The following is a 13,862-nucleotide window of genomic DNA, read 5'->3' on the forward strand; positions in this document are numbered from 1 at the left end:
GGGTATCCCTTACCAAGAGGAAATGAATTTATTGCTTTATAAAAAGGAATCCAGTAAAACTTAAAGGAGAAAAAAAAAAAAAAGAAAAAAACCCTAAAAATCAACCCCTCCTTCTCAATGCTCCCAGGAAGTCTCAGACACATTTCTGGGAGCAGTCAAGGGGGACAGTTAGTGAGCCAGGTGCCAGGCAAAGGAAGGGTGGCTGTGGAGGAGGAGCTGGCCAGCAGGGGGTGCTGTGGCTCTGCAGCCAGAAAGCCCTGGACCAGTTCCCGGCCCTCACCTTGGCCCTTCACAGAGCTACTGGTTCCTGGTGTGGTCTGAGGATAAGGCAGACACTCAGAGCCCAGAAACCCCCACCACCATTACTTTTCCAACACACCTCACACATGTGACATGTACACACACTCCTAGGCCCCTCACAAATCCATTTCCCCGCCAAGGCCTGGACCTCCATGTCTGCTAGTCACACCCGCACTTTCACTCTCACAAAAACAGTGGTGTGTCTGTGGCAGGGGGTAGGGGGTGGTGGGTTTTGCGGGGGAGGTAGTTCCCTGGTGATGCTCTTTTAAATTCCCTTCTGGATCAAGGGCGGCAATGGAAACTTGCTCCCCCTTTGGCCCTTGAAGGGGGAATTGAAGGACTGACCCATCAGTCTTGTCCACGGCCCCTGAAGGTTTAAGTGTGACCACTAAGCCTCCACCCCCTCCCCAGGCTTTAAGCCAGTGGGGCTTCTCCACAGGCCTCTAATGGAAGGACAGGCTACAGGGGGTTGGAATTACAAAGGAGTTAGCACCAACAACAGGAAGCGGGTCCTTCCTTCCTCAGGCAGCCTGACTGGCCAGGGGAGGAGGTGAGGGGCCAGGCAAGGGGGTTGCAGACAGTGCAAGCCTTTGTCCTCAGGCAAGCGTGGTTGGTGGGCATGCAGCCAAGGGGTGGGGGGCAGGCAGTGGATGGCAGACCCCTCTGTTTGGCAGGAGGCAAAATCCAGACATTTTGAGGAGAAAGCCTGCCTGCTGGGGGTCCTCCTGGCTCCTCCTGCAAGTTCCATGGAGCCCCAAGGCCTCAGGGCCCCTGGGGGCCAGCAGAGCAAAGCCCAGGGCAGCCCCTGCCTCCAGCAGTAGGAAAATTGCCCGTCCTGGGTCCTTTCCCATCCTTCCACTGCAGAGCTCTGAGGCAGGACCAGGATCCTGGGACGGAGTGTGGACACCGACGTGGTAAAGGAGAGGATCCTCGGGGCGCAGGGGGGTCCTCTGCATGGGGAGGAGGGCCGTCACTGAAGCACAGGCGGGCAGCCACATTTCTGAGGTGATGGGTGCTACACGAAAGCTTCCTGGTTGGATGAACCGTTGATCTTGAGGAAAAGTTTGTCATCCTCCCTTTTCTGCTGCAGCTTCCGCTCCAGCTGCCGCCGGTAGTAGATCAGGTAGAGGGGGAGGCAGAACCCCAGCATACTCAGGCCCAGCAGCCCCACATTCACCTGGGGAGGCAGGGACGAGAGTCGCCGTCACACCGGGGTGAGGGTGGGGCGGAGCCAGGGAGCAGGCTGTGGTCTCTGCAGAGCCTAGCTCAAGACCCTCCCTCACATCAGGTTTGGGAAAGGAGAGGTCACAGGAGAGGACAAACTGCAACAGGAAGGTTCCAAAGGGCCGAGGGCCTGTTGTTCCACATTCCAGCACCAGAATTCAGAGGTTATTTCTGCACAAGGCCACACAGCAGCCCTCAGGGCCTGTGTCCCCCACCTTATCCCTACTGATCTGAATCTCCAGGGCTGAGGCCAGGATTAGTCACTGCAGTAGATTAAGAATCCTGGGCCGTTGGGGGAACCAGGCAGAACTCTCTTCTATTGACCCCAAATCAGGTGTAACGAGGTTATTTCTCACCTCCCCCGCGCCAAAAAAAAAACTTTGAGTTGATGCTGATTCATGGTGACTTCATAGAGAGCCTCATAGGGTTTTGGCTGTAATCTTAATGGAAACAGATCACCCAGACTTTCTCCCGTGGCCTTTCCGAGTGGTTTCAAACTGCCAGCCTTTAAGTTAGCAGCCAATCGCAAACCGCTTACACCCACCAGGGAACTTCTCACCTCCCACCCTGATATTCTGGAAGCCCCTGAAGGACTTCCCCACTCCCAGTCAGCAGGGTGGAGCAGAAGCCCATGTCCCACAGCCCCCTGCCCCTTCTTACCCACAGAGGGTCTCCTTGGAGGGGGCCCATCATGGCCAGAAACAAGGGCTGCTGCAGGAGGGCGAAGAGCGCGCTGACCAGCGACTGCAGGCCTGTTAGGCTGCCGAACTGGGTGGAGGGGTACCTGCCAGGGGAAATTGGGACCCCGTCATGGCAATGCCACTCACAGGCTTGCCAGACACCTCCTCGGCCTCAGGCGGCACTTTTGGTGCCAGAGATGGAAGGGGCAGGAGCAGCCCCCGGGAACAGTGCGGTGCTGGACCCTAGGTTGCTTCCTGCTGAGTGCTTCTACAAAGTGGGGTTACCTTTAGTACCAGCAGGAGCCCCAGACTCAAAGAGGGCCACACCCTGCCCAGGTGTGGGGGTCTGGCAGAGTGAGCCAACAGTTTGGTGCCAGTGGGCGTCTACAGCTTGGGAAACAGCACCCAGAAGCTGGTTTGCGGAGAGCGGTGGTGCTGTGCCCGCATCCAGGCAGAAGCGTTGTGTAATCACGGAAACTCAGCATCACAGTTCTCAGCCTGGCTCCCTCAAACCCTGCCAGGACAGCCGAGACTTCCTCCAGGCCTGGGGGTGGGGTAAGCAGACCTGGAATGACCCCCGGGGGATGATGCTGGAAGGGGGAGAACGTTCTAGGCAAAATCTCTGCAAACGTTGGCTCTGCTGGCCCAGAGGCAGGAAGGGATCCCAGCAAGGGCAAGCTGGAATTGGGGTCAGAGACAATGGATGGTGTTTCGATTCCAGTTTTAGGGGCAACCCTGAGGAGTGACAAGGAGGAACAATTGTCGTTCCTTATAAGGATATGCGGCCTCCTGGAGAAAGATGCAAGTTTCATTTCAGCCAGGGCCTGAGAAGGCTGTGGGCTCTGGCCAGAACTGGGCCATCTGACGCTCTGGGGGAGGACTGTCTGATCCATTCTGGGCTCAGTTATCCATGTGGCTGCCCCTGCTGAGCGCCACTGGAACATAAACATTCAGCTTTGGCAGCCAGAACTCACCCTTGCTTTTCCCGGTGAGCAGCCAGGGGCAGCCCTGACTCAGCTGAGCAGTGGCCCCGTGGCAATAATAAGCCACACAAGGCACTGACCCCAGCTGGGGGACTGACTTCATGTTAAATGCTGAGGCTTGTGGGCACTCAACTGTTGGCCCACCCAACCCACCTCCTGCTAGGTATGGCCTTCCTCTGACACACCCAGCAGAAGCCCTGCTACCCATGCTCTGATGCAAAAAGGTGAAGCCTGCAGACAGGCTGGCCCGGCCTCAGGGATGCTGTCCACCATGAACCTTCCTCAACCCATTCCCTCTCTCCTCATCCACCAGACCCCTCGCAGCTTCAGGACTTACACAGCGGCGTACAGGCCCCCGACGGCAGAGTGAATGAACCCACGCACAATCGTGTGCAGGATGAAGGAGATGATCTGTGGGAGGGAGACAGAGTGTGAAGGGGAGGCTGGGAGGACCCCTCACTTGTCCCCCACCCCACAATTCCTGGGGCCCAGAGCAATAGCACCAGTGGTGTGGTAGTTACATTTGTGTGTCAACTTGGCTGGGCCTGGCTGAGTGGCTGGGCAGCTGGATGTAGTATTCCCCATGATGAGACTGGTAATCAACTCCATGGTGGAATCTACTGGGAGCAGCTGAGTAGCTGCCTTTGGGTATGTGGTCTGTTTTCCATATATAAGCAGCAACTTTGGGAATGGTCTCTAGCTTACGGCACACTTGAACTCTGCATGTAGCCGTGTCCTTGTTGAGCAGCCTGCCATGCTCTGCGGACCTTGGGACTTTCAATGCACTTGAATTCATGGCCTGCAGTGTGGTTTGGTAACATCAGAACTGTGCTTCTTTACTTGTCAACCTTGGGCTTGTCAGTCTCAGCAGCCAGCAGCTGTCTGAGTGAAGAAAAGCCTCCAGGCTCCAGCAGGCAGGGAGCAGGAGGCAGAGCTGAATCCCAAGGTTGAGGGGCTTTCACCCAGCCCCTAGAGCCTGGCACTTTGAACTCAGACTTAAAGCCTCCAAACTGTAAGAGAATAAACTCCTGTTCGTCAAAGGCATCCCCTTTGTGGTATATTCCTGTCAGAGTGGCGCTAGGGAACCAGAGATGGAGGTGGCTTGTGCCAGCACTCCAGGGCAATTGGTGAATTTTCAGGCGGTTTGGTAGCTGGTTGTTAAGCATAGCAATTATTAAAAATGAAATTATATAAACTTACAATTAAATAAATTACATTTCAAACAAAAGGAATAAACCCTTCCAAGGTGATCCTGACCCATGGAGACGCTGTGTGTCGGAGCAGAACTCTGCTGACTTTGCCTGGCTCTTCTCTTAAGGCCCCTCTGGGGGGACGCAAACGGCCGTCTTCCAGCTAGCAGCTGACTGCTTAACTGTTTGTGCCATGCAGAGACTCCCAATTATTTGTTCATTTTTCAAAACTGTGGTGTGGTGAAAGTTTACAGAGCAAATTCATTTTCCATACAACAGTTCAAACACATTTTGTTTCATGACATTGATCGCATCCCCACTTCCTCCCTGTGGTTACCTTTTCCCCATGTCCTTCTTTCCTATGCATTCCTGCCCTCTGAGCTATCTTCCTCTGCAAATACTGTCCTTCTGATCTCCCATGGTTGATTGTTGTAAGGAAGGCAACTATCTGGTGTAAATGTTCACCTTATACGCCTGTCTATTGTTTGGCTGGAAGCCACAGGAGTGAGTTCAATTCCAGGCCTAGAAGGGTCACTAGGGGCTATAGTCTCAGGAGTTTCACTAGTCTCTATCAGAACAGTAAATCTCATCTTTTTTTTTTTTTTTAAATAAATTTGAAGACTCCCAATTATTTTACTGTTTTCCAATTATCTATGCTCTTGAGAATTTTTACATCTATTATGTTTAAATGGTGGAAATACTACAAAATGGGATGTTACTGTAAATCTCTTCCCAACCCATGTTCAGTGACATCACATTGGTAGCCTGAAATCAACCATGACAAGAGCATTTACACCTGGGAAATTGGCAAACACTACAAACCATGGCCCCCCCCCCCACCTCCCAGTGAGTTGTTTGTTAGACGTGTATTAGCACAGCACTGAGTAGGAGGGACCAATCATGACTTTAATCTCCAGCTTCTGCTGACCTGAAGACTGTGCCCAGGGACCTCGCTGCCTGGCCACCCCAGACCCTGCCAACAGGCAGCTGTCCTCCCTGGCCTCCTGGGAAAGCGCCACCACTGTCTCTGGGAGGGCCCCTTCCCAGGAAGCCACTGCAGGCAAGCTTTGAGAGGCACTCATTAGTGATTCCTGAGAGGCAAAAGAGCTGTCCACTTCACCACCAGGTCCTTTTTTTACCTTTGATGTCTTTTGTACACAGCCCTGCCATCTTGCTCAGCAGCCAGGACCTGTCCCCAGGAATGTGGGGGGTGGAGGGGCAGGGGCTGTTCTCTGTGGTGTTGACAGCAGCTACACCTGAATGTGCATGTGCATGCACACATACACACATACGCACATGCACATACATACTCTTGCACACACTCACACATACTCTTATACATGCACACATGTACTCGTGCACACACATACATACTCTTGCGCACACACACGCTTTTGCATACTCACACACATACTTGTGCAGGGGCCTACTGCAAATGCTTTGTTTCCTTTCTACAACTCTTCTTTCAAAAAGAACTAAAGAAAAGAAAAGGTAGCTGGCTGTTCCCACTGAGCACTGATCCTCAACTGAGCAAGGTGGTCAGGGCAAGAGTCTGCCAGTCTTGCAGAAAGGGAAGCCACCAGGAGGCACTAAGGATGCAGTGACACTGTCAACTAGAAGTCCTAGTCTCCACGGTTTACTCTTATCTGCATACTGTGTCAGCACATACACGTAATGATACCCGTGGGTGGTACACACCTGGGTATTAATGCACCTCAACACGTGACCAGTGGTGAAAAGGGAGGGACTTTGCTTTCCTCTTGGACCTGGCCTGAGATACCATCTAGACTTGGGCTACAGCCATCTGGAAGTAATTCCATTTCCCGTGTCCCTTCAAAGTTCACACACTTGGGGATTGGAGCCACACCTACTGCTAGGCCACTTTCATGGACTTCAAGGTGGAGTCAGGCAGGTGGCAAAGTCTATCTAATGCTTTCATCTCCGTCAAAAGTCATATTTCAAAAGAATAAGAAATCCTGTGCAAGTAAAGTTTCTGAACCTTGATGCCAAGTGATCCCAGCCCTTAGCTGCTCTGCACAGTGTGGCAACCCAGCGGGCACTCTTGTGCCTGAGGAGCAGATGTTCCCACCACCATCGCAGACTGGCCAGACCTCTAGAGACATCAGATCTCAGCTGTTTGAGGAAATGCAAAACAAATAGCTACACAACTACCCTACATGGTTTCGGGAAACGACATGATGGTGAACATCATGATACTCAAGATGTCCCGAAGACCAAGAAGAACCACATGCCTTCACAGAGAAGAGTTCTTTTGCAAAAGACAATCTCATTTCATTATAGCTCATCCCCAGCATGCAGCACAGAGCCTGGTGGTAACAGTTCTTCAGTACATAACAGCTGGCTAATTGGTTAGCTGAATAAATAAATGGAAAATCATTGTTTGGTTTGGTGATGGCTTCCATGATGCATCACGAGTTTTTAGTCTCTAAACAGCATGGCTTCTTGTCACTCCCCCCCCACTTGGCCTCTCCTTCTCCCCATACCCACCTGTAGAGGCAGGTTGGGAATGAGACAGGTCACCCCAAAGCCCACAAGCAGCAGGTTGGTGAAGGCAAAGGCCCGCATGGCATTGGTTATCTTCTGGATCTGCCGGTCCCGCTTCTTCTTCTTCTCACCTCTGTGGAGACATGGAGCAGATACATAGGCACTGGGGGCTCCCTGGAGGGTGGGGGGCTCCCAAGGAGTTAGAGAGCTACAATATGTGGACCAAAGCAAGACTGTGGACCCTCCCAAGCCCACTCCAGGGGCCGTGGCAGAACTAGACCAGCACCAGGGACAGTCCCGCTCCCCCAGCTCGATTGAGCACTAGACGAGAACTCCAGTGGAAGAGGGGTCTCAGATACGGGAAGACGGTCACCACAACACCGCATTACCTTTGGTGCAAACCAAGCAAAATGACAGGGAGGGGAAGAGGAGAGGGCACCCAAGTTCTGATGCAGCAAAGCCTCATTTTTACCATTGGCTTCAGCTTCACCCAAACCTTGCAGGGAGCCAATAACAGGCTGTAGAAGGAAATGAGTGGATTTCCCCTTGGGGGGTAGGAAGGGGGAAGGAGAAACAAATATGCAGCAGATGGAACAGGAATGGGCACAAATAACCTCTTGGCTGTGGGACCTGACCTAGATAACAGAGAATTCTCTGTAATTATTTCCTTGTGAATTCACTATCACCAAATCCAGCCTCACCACCCACACTGATCCCCTATGGACAATCAGATGACATGGGGAGTGCTTTTGTTCCTCCAAGAACAAATGCCAAGCTCTTGGACAAGTGCAGGAAGGACAGGCCCACCACTTCCTCTGTTACCTCAGGCAAGCTCCTTAAATCCCTAGCTTCAATGTCCTCATCTGTAAAATGGGTAGAACACTAGCACACGTCTCACAGGGTATGTTGAGATGTTGTGCATTAAGTGCTTGGCACAGGGCCTGATACGATAAACAGCAGCTTATTATATTAGGTGGAGTCACAAAAAAAGAGTGTTTAACTATCCCGAATTTAGAGCCCAACCCTTACATAAGATGGGGTGTCAACACCTTGTGTAATCCTCACAATCATGAACAAATCTATGAACACATAGTAAGGTTACAGCAACTTACTATGCAAACTGAGTGGAGTAAACCTTGCAGGCAAACAGGAGCCTTTAAAATCACTGTTTACCCACTGTACCATGCATGCTACGGATCTGAGGGTTGTCCTACAGGCAAATGGTTTGATATCCCATCATCTGCACACAGACTTTCCTTTTGTTTCTCATCCCTCCTTTTTCCTCTAGCTCAGTGCTTGCCAAGCTTTAGCGAGCAAAAGAATTTCTATGAGAAAATTCCAAAACATACACTGAGCTGAACAAAGGAGTGACTTCTGAGAGTGACTTGGAGCACACTCTCCTCTCTTGCCTCTCCCACTGACCTACCCACGCTGTCACTCTTTAACACGGGACTGCACGGTCTCTCACTCCTCTAGGGGCTGGGAGCCAGGGGCACAGGCCCTGCCTACGCACTGATTGGTGTCTTTCTCCTCAGGCTCCTCGGAGGCATCTTCACACTCCTTCAGCCTCCAGTCCATGATGTAGCCAATGACCGGCGCTGTCAGCAGGCAGAGCAGCTGGAGCACACCAAAGATGGAGGTGTAGAGGCCAACTGGGGGGAAGACGGGTGGCATCAGGACGGGGCTGCCGGCATAGGGCCTAGGGGCAGGGTCTGGGCAGGGCCAGTACTCAAGGCCCATCTGAGGTCTAACCCAAACCCCCTTGTCACTGTAGAGTTTAATGGAAGCCCAGCTACCTTAGTCTCCAAAGTCAAGGCTGAAGAGTAAGGGACAGGTTGCTTCATGCTATGTTCCCAGCCCCCTGCTGGTTTCCAAGAAACAGCAAATGAAGCCCAGTATGTCACAACGTCCTCCCCAGGAGCTCCAGGAAGACACTGTGATTCGGGAACCACAAAATTAGCAACGGATGATTCAGGCTTTGTGTGCAACTGGCCATTAGTTTTCTGCCTCTAGAAATATCCTAGGAAGGCATCACTCACAAGGGCTCTGACGTAAGGTTTCAATTTTCAAAGGGCCTTTAAATGATGGGATTTTTTTCGGCAAATGGAAGCTGAAAGCTGACGGCCCCACCCACACTGTGCCGTTCTGGTCAAGAGGGATATATGGAGTTCAAGACGAGGTGGCTCCTGGCAGAACAGAGGCTGCCCCTGCCCAGGAGGGGAGGGGATGTCGCCATGTTCACAGACAGTCCCCCCCTGCTTACCCGTGGCCATGACTGCATCAAGAAAGCAACGGTGAAAAGGCAGAAAGGAGAGAGATTAGCAGCAGAAATCTCAAAAGCTGTTAGAGAGTACTGGGGAGTGGAGGCAGGCTAGCCCAGCACACACACCACTTCTCCTGGAGCCCTGACTCTCAGCTGCTCAGGGAAGGATAAGTGTGAGCCAGCCTTCTGGGAGCGGGGGTGGGAGAGGGCCCAGCACGGGCACCTGCTTATGTAGCCCTGTCTGCGGGAGCCTCAGTCATGTGCAGCTGATGCCTCATTGCAGCACCGGCCAGGGACAGGATGAGGAAGTGGCGTGCATGAGGAAGGTCTGGGAGAACCAGAACCCCTTACTCCACACCTGCCCTGGGGACACTGCTCTGCCAGGGTCACCTCCTTCTGTACTTGTAAGGAGGGGGAAGTCAAAGAACCCACCCCAGATGCCAGCCAAAGCATCTGACACCATGGTTTCCCCCTAACAGCTGGAGCTGGTCTCCTTCCGCACACCCTACTCCCCCACCCTGAAGCAGTGCCTCTGGGCACAGCCTGCTATGGAGTTGGTGCAACAGCTCACAGGAGCAGGATGGGGAAAACCAAGCCCTGTGACTACAGACCAAACATTGCCCAACTTCCTCCACTTCTCGAAACTGACTTTCTGAATGTGGGAGAGTTGGAAAAATTTCCCCAGGGCATCAAAATTTCTCAGAGGAGCTGAGTAAAGATCATGGCTTAGCTGTAGGGAGACATTGCCTCCCAAGGGCCAGTGAGGGACTTTGTATGCCTACTTCAGCGTCTTGATCTCTCTGGCCCCGAGTGTTTAGAAAAAGGGCATTTAGACGTGATAGGGAGACGCTGGGTGGTGGGAACGTTTAACATGCCTGGCTAACCCAAAGTTGGGGGTTCCACCCAGAGGCACCTTGGAAGAAAAGCCTGGCAATCTACTTCTGAAAAATCAGCTGTTGGAAACTCTGTGGTGCAAGTTCCACTCTGACGCACATGGGGTCGTCCTCAGTCGGGGCTGACTCCCAGGCAGGTGGTCAAGGTGGGCATGATCCATTTTCCCCAAATGTGTTGCACAGATTGTAATGAGTGTCACATAAAAGGGCTTCTGGTGACAGAACTTTGGGGGAACACTGTATTAAACTAGGCTAAATAGATTATTTTTCCTGTAGGGCTGCTTTGGGCCTTTAATATGTTAATGTTCATTAAAGGCACCTTGATAGTGTTTCCCTATCTACAAAACTCCCATCTCCATAGTAGAACCAGTGTTATCTGGCTCCTGACGCTATCTTTGCCCTTTGTTAAAGATGGAGTCCTTGTGCCTAAGGTATCACACCTTAAGTAAAAAACAATGAAACCAACAAAAAGGTTACAGGCCAGTGTGACCACCAGTAAGAAAAATTTACCCAACCGTGTTTGTCCTTCTGTTGTTGCTAGGTCAATGCAATCGGTTCTGACTCACAGTGACCCTACGTCCAAGAGAACGAAACACTGCCCAGTCCTGTGCCATCCTCACGATCATTGCTATGTTGGCGCCCACTGTTGTAGCTATCGTGTCAATCCATCTCATTGAGGGTCTTTCTCCTTTTTGCTGACCCCTCTACTTTACCAACCATGATGTCCTTCTCCAGGGACTGGTCCCTCCTGATAACATGACCAAAGTACCTGAGTCAAAGTCTCATCATCCTTACTTCTAAGGAGCATTCTGGCTGTACTTCTTCCAAGACAGATTCGTTCATTCTTCTGTCAGTCCATGGTATATTTAATATTCTTTGCCAAGACCAGAATTCAAATGCATCAATTCCTTTGTAATCTTCCTCATTCATTGTCCAGCTTTTGCATGCATATGAGGCTACTGGAAATACCATGGCTTAGGTCAGGAGCACCACAACTTACTGCTCAAAGTGACATCTCTGCTTTATAACACTTCAGAGAGATTTTTTGCAGTAGATTTGTCCAACGCAATACATCGTTTGATTTCTTGTCTGCTGCTTCCATGGCTGTTGATTGTGGATCCAAGTAAAATGAAATCCTTGACAACTTCAGCATTTTGTATTTGTGCCTATAGTCATGACTAATACTGACTCAGCTCAGGCCCGAGGAAGTATAGACTCTTTGCAGAATCAAAACCTCTAATCAGCTAAAGACCTTCTCAGCTGTTTTGGAAATGTGGCATGTGAGTTATCACTTCTGTCCACCAGTGTTAACAAGCTTCAACTGGATTCCGCATGCCAGGAAGCCTCGCCCGTTTCCCAGTGGAGACACAGAGCCTGGTGCAGCGTAACTGCTCCAAAGCCTCCAATCTGTGGACTCTCCTCCCCTCTACACCCGGTGGTTTTCTGGGGGTGTTTTCTGCGTTTGGGTTTGATTTGCTGTCTTTCAACAAGCAGTAAAGTGGAGTATGCTGTTCTGTGCAATGTTTTCACTGACAAACACACACGTCAACCTTCCCCTTCAGGCACTGAAAACCATGTCCCCCACGCCCCAAACACACAGTTATTTTAGTCCTCCCCTACCTCCTAAACCAGCAGACCCTGACTGGGGACATGAAAGAACAGCTTGGGCTGGCTCTGGTGATGTGGCTCTGACATGCACATAGCCCCTGGGATTCTGCTGTCTGGTCTAGGCCAGTCTAATACACTCCAGCTGCTGGCCAGCAGGCTTGACCTCAGGCAGATGGGAGTGACCTCCCGAGACTCAAGGACTACCCTCCCATTGGGCTGTGCACCGAGGTCCCGGGAGGCCACCTACCTTTGTCCTGGTCACCGCTGACCAGGAACTTGAGGATGTTGTTCATGGCACCCATGTAGAAGATGAGCCGCAGCTGGGTGACACACATGGTGACGAGGCTGAGCAGCAGGATGGGGCTGAACACGCTGTGCATGAATGAGGGGGCCGCTGTGGGGAGAAGGCCGTGGACACTCAGGGAGAACTGCGGCCAGTACCCCCCAAGGCCACAGCCCACCCACCATCCAGGGGTTGGGAGACATGAGGAAAGGATGCCTGATTTGCTGAACAGACCTCCCCACGATAGATGCAGGGGCAGGGGGTGATGTAACTTAAGGACCAGCTCAGCTAAGCTCAACATGGTGCAGGCTGAAAAGGTGGGTCTCCCAGGTGTGTGAAGTTGCTGCTGTTGTTAGTTGTCACTAAGCTGACCCTGACTCATGGTGACCCCGTGTGCAGAGGAGAACTGCTCCACAGGGTTTTCAAGGCTGTGACCTTTCGGAAGCAGGTCTCCAGGACTGTCTTCCAAGGTGTGTCTGGGGGGGTTTGAACAGCCAACCTCTTGACTGGTAGCTGAGTGCTTAATTGTTTACACTACTCAGGGTCTGAAATTAGAGTTGGGCCAGTCCCTTAACCTCCGTAAGCTTCACTGTGTTTGTAAAACAAGGTGGGTCACGTCACCTCCCTGTTTGGGGCGAAGTGAGATGGAACCCACAAAGTTCTCGGCCATTTCTAGGTTTAGGGTGGCTGGCCACTCCCTGCTACCCAGGTGTGGGTGCCCGCAGCCCTGTGGATGTCACAGAAAGGCCTGAGAGGCAAGGGTGGCATGACGGGTACCTGCAGTATCCGGCTGACATTTCACCTCCAGGTCGACAGTGGACAGACACAGCTTGTGGCCCTCCTGCAGTGCCGCCTGCTCCTTGGCATTCCTCATGGAGCTACCCACGCTGAGGCGGCGCCCCACTGTGGTCACCTGCTTGTAGAACTGCTTCCCTGTGATCTTGTGGTCAAAGCCTAGCCAGCTGAACTTGATCTTCACCCTGGAGGCCATTGGGAGAGTGTCCATCAGCACTGCCAGGGACACTGGTTGGGGCAGGTATGGGTGCAAAGAGATACACATCTACTTACGTGTAGTCCATGTCCTCTGGCCCCGGGAAGGGCTCCAGAGGCCAATTAAAGAAGCAGTTGAGGAAAACCAGCCCAGAGCAGCCGGCCCAGACCACGAGGATGATGATGAAGGACACACCAAAGTCATAGATGACCTAACATGCACAGTGAGGGAGGGACAGGAACAGGGGGCAGAATTAGCAGAGGGGAGCCACAGCTGGTGCCAGAGAGGGAGAAGACTCTTCTGGAGCCCAGGACTGGCAGTAGGAGCTGGAGCTGAAGGGCTGTGAGGTGTTTGCTTGGTTCTGACCGTGTGGGGAGAGGCACAGGAAGCAGCTCTGCCAGCCTGGGCCTCCAGTCATCAGAGACCTGGCCTTCCAGTAATCCCAAGTAGCCCCAACTTGCTAGTTATCTGGCCCTGGCATGTTATGCACCCCCTGTGCTTCCAGTGGGGTCAAATGTCACCTCCTCTGGGAGGCCTTCCCTGACCACCCCCATTGCTATCATATCACCTTGCTCCAGTGAGTTGAAGTGACTAGCCCTGGCTGAGACTAGTGTTTCTTGACTCACTGACTTGTTCTATTGCTAATCCAGCTCCCAGAGAACAGAAGCCCTGCTAGCTTCGTCCACTGATGTTTCTCCCATGCCTAGAAGAGTGCCCATGGTTGGGGCACAGAAACAGCTCAGGGAACGAACAAATGGATGTGTCTCACTCTCTTCCTCTGTGAAATGGGCATGACCCTGGCATGTATCCATCCTCACGGAGGTCTGGTGGGGTTAACAGTGTAATCCTGGCAGAACGTGTTAGCTGTTATTGGCTCTATAGCTATTTATTTCCAGCACCCTAACAAGGGTCCCAAAAGTACTAGCAGAAGCTACGGCTCGC

At 52.2% G+C, this 13,862-nt stretch overlaps 1 protein-coding gene across 1 annotated transcript in view; it reads right to left on the minus strand.

Moving 5' to 3' along the window:
- Window positions 1–1,315: 1,315 nt before the first annotated feature.
- The window catches only part of SLC43A2 (solute carrier family 43 member 2), a 43,158-nt gene continuing 30,611 nt past the window's right edge, over window positions 1,316–13,862 (minus strand). The window contains exons 5-13 of the mRNA XM_042780489.1: window positions 12,998–13,131; window positions 12,707–12,909; window positions 11,894–12,040; window positions 9,146–9,157; window positions 8,396–8,534; window positions 6,886–7,015; window positions 3,525–3,598; window positions 2,185–2,308; window positions 1,316–1,477 (exon numbers count right to left, since the gene is read on the minus strand). Coding sequence (XP_042636423.1) covers window positions 1,316–1,477; window positions 2,185–2,308; window positions 3,525–3,598; window positions 6,886–7,015; window positions 8,396–8,534; window positions 9,146–9,157; window positions 11,894–12,040; window positions 12,707–12,909; window positions 12,998–13,131 — 1,125 coding nt within the window. The remainder of the gene's footprint in view (window positions 1,478–2,184; window positions 2,309–3,524; window positions 3,599–6,885; window positions 7,016–8,395; window positions 8,535–9,145; window positions 9,158–11,893; window positions 12,041–12,706; window positions 12,910–12,997; window positions 13,132–13,862) is intronic.

This window comes from Orycteropus afer, unplaced genomic scaffold, assembly GCF_000298275.1.
Source record: "Orycteropus afer afer isolate SDZICR_OR568_19922 unplaced genomic scaffold, OryAfe1.0 scaffold00042, whole genome shotgun sequence".
NCBI lineage: Eukaryota > Metazoa > Chordata > Mammalia > Tubulidentata > Orycteropodidae > Orycteropus > Orycteropus afer.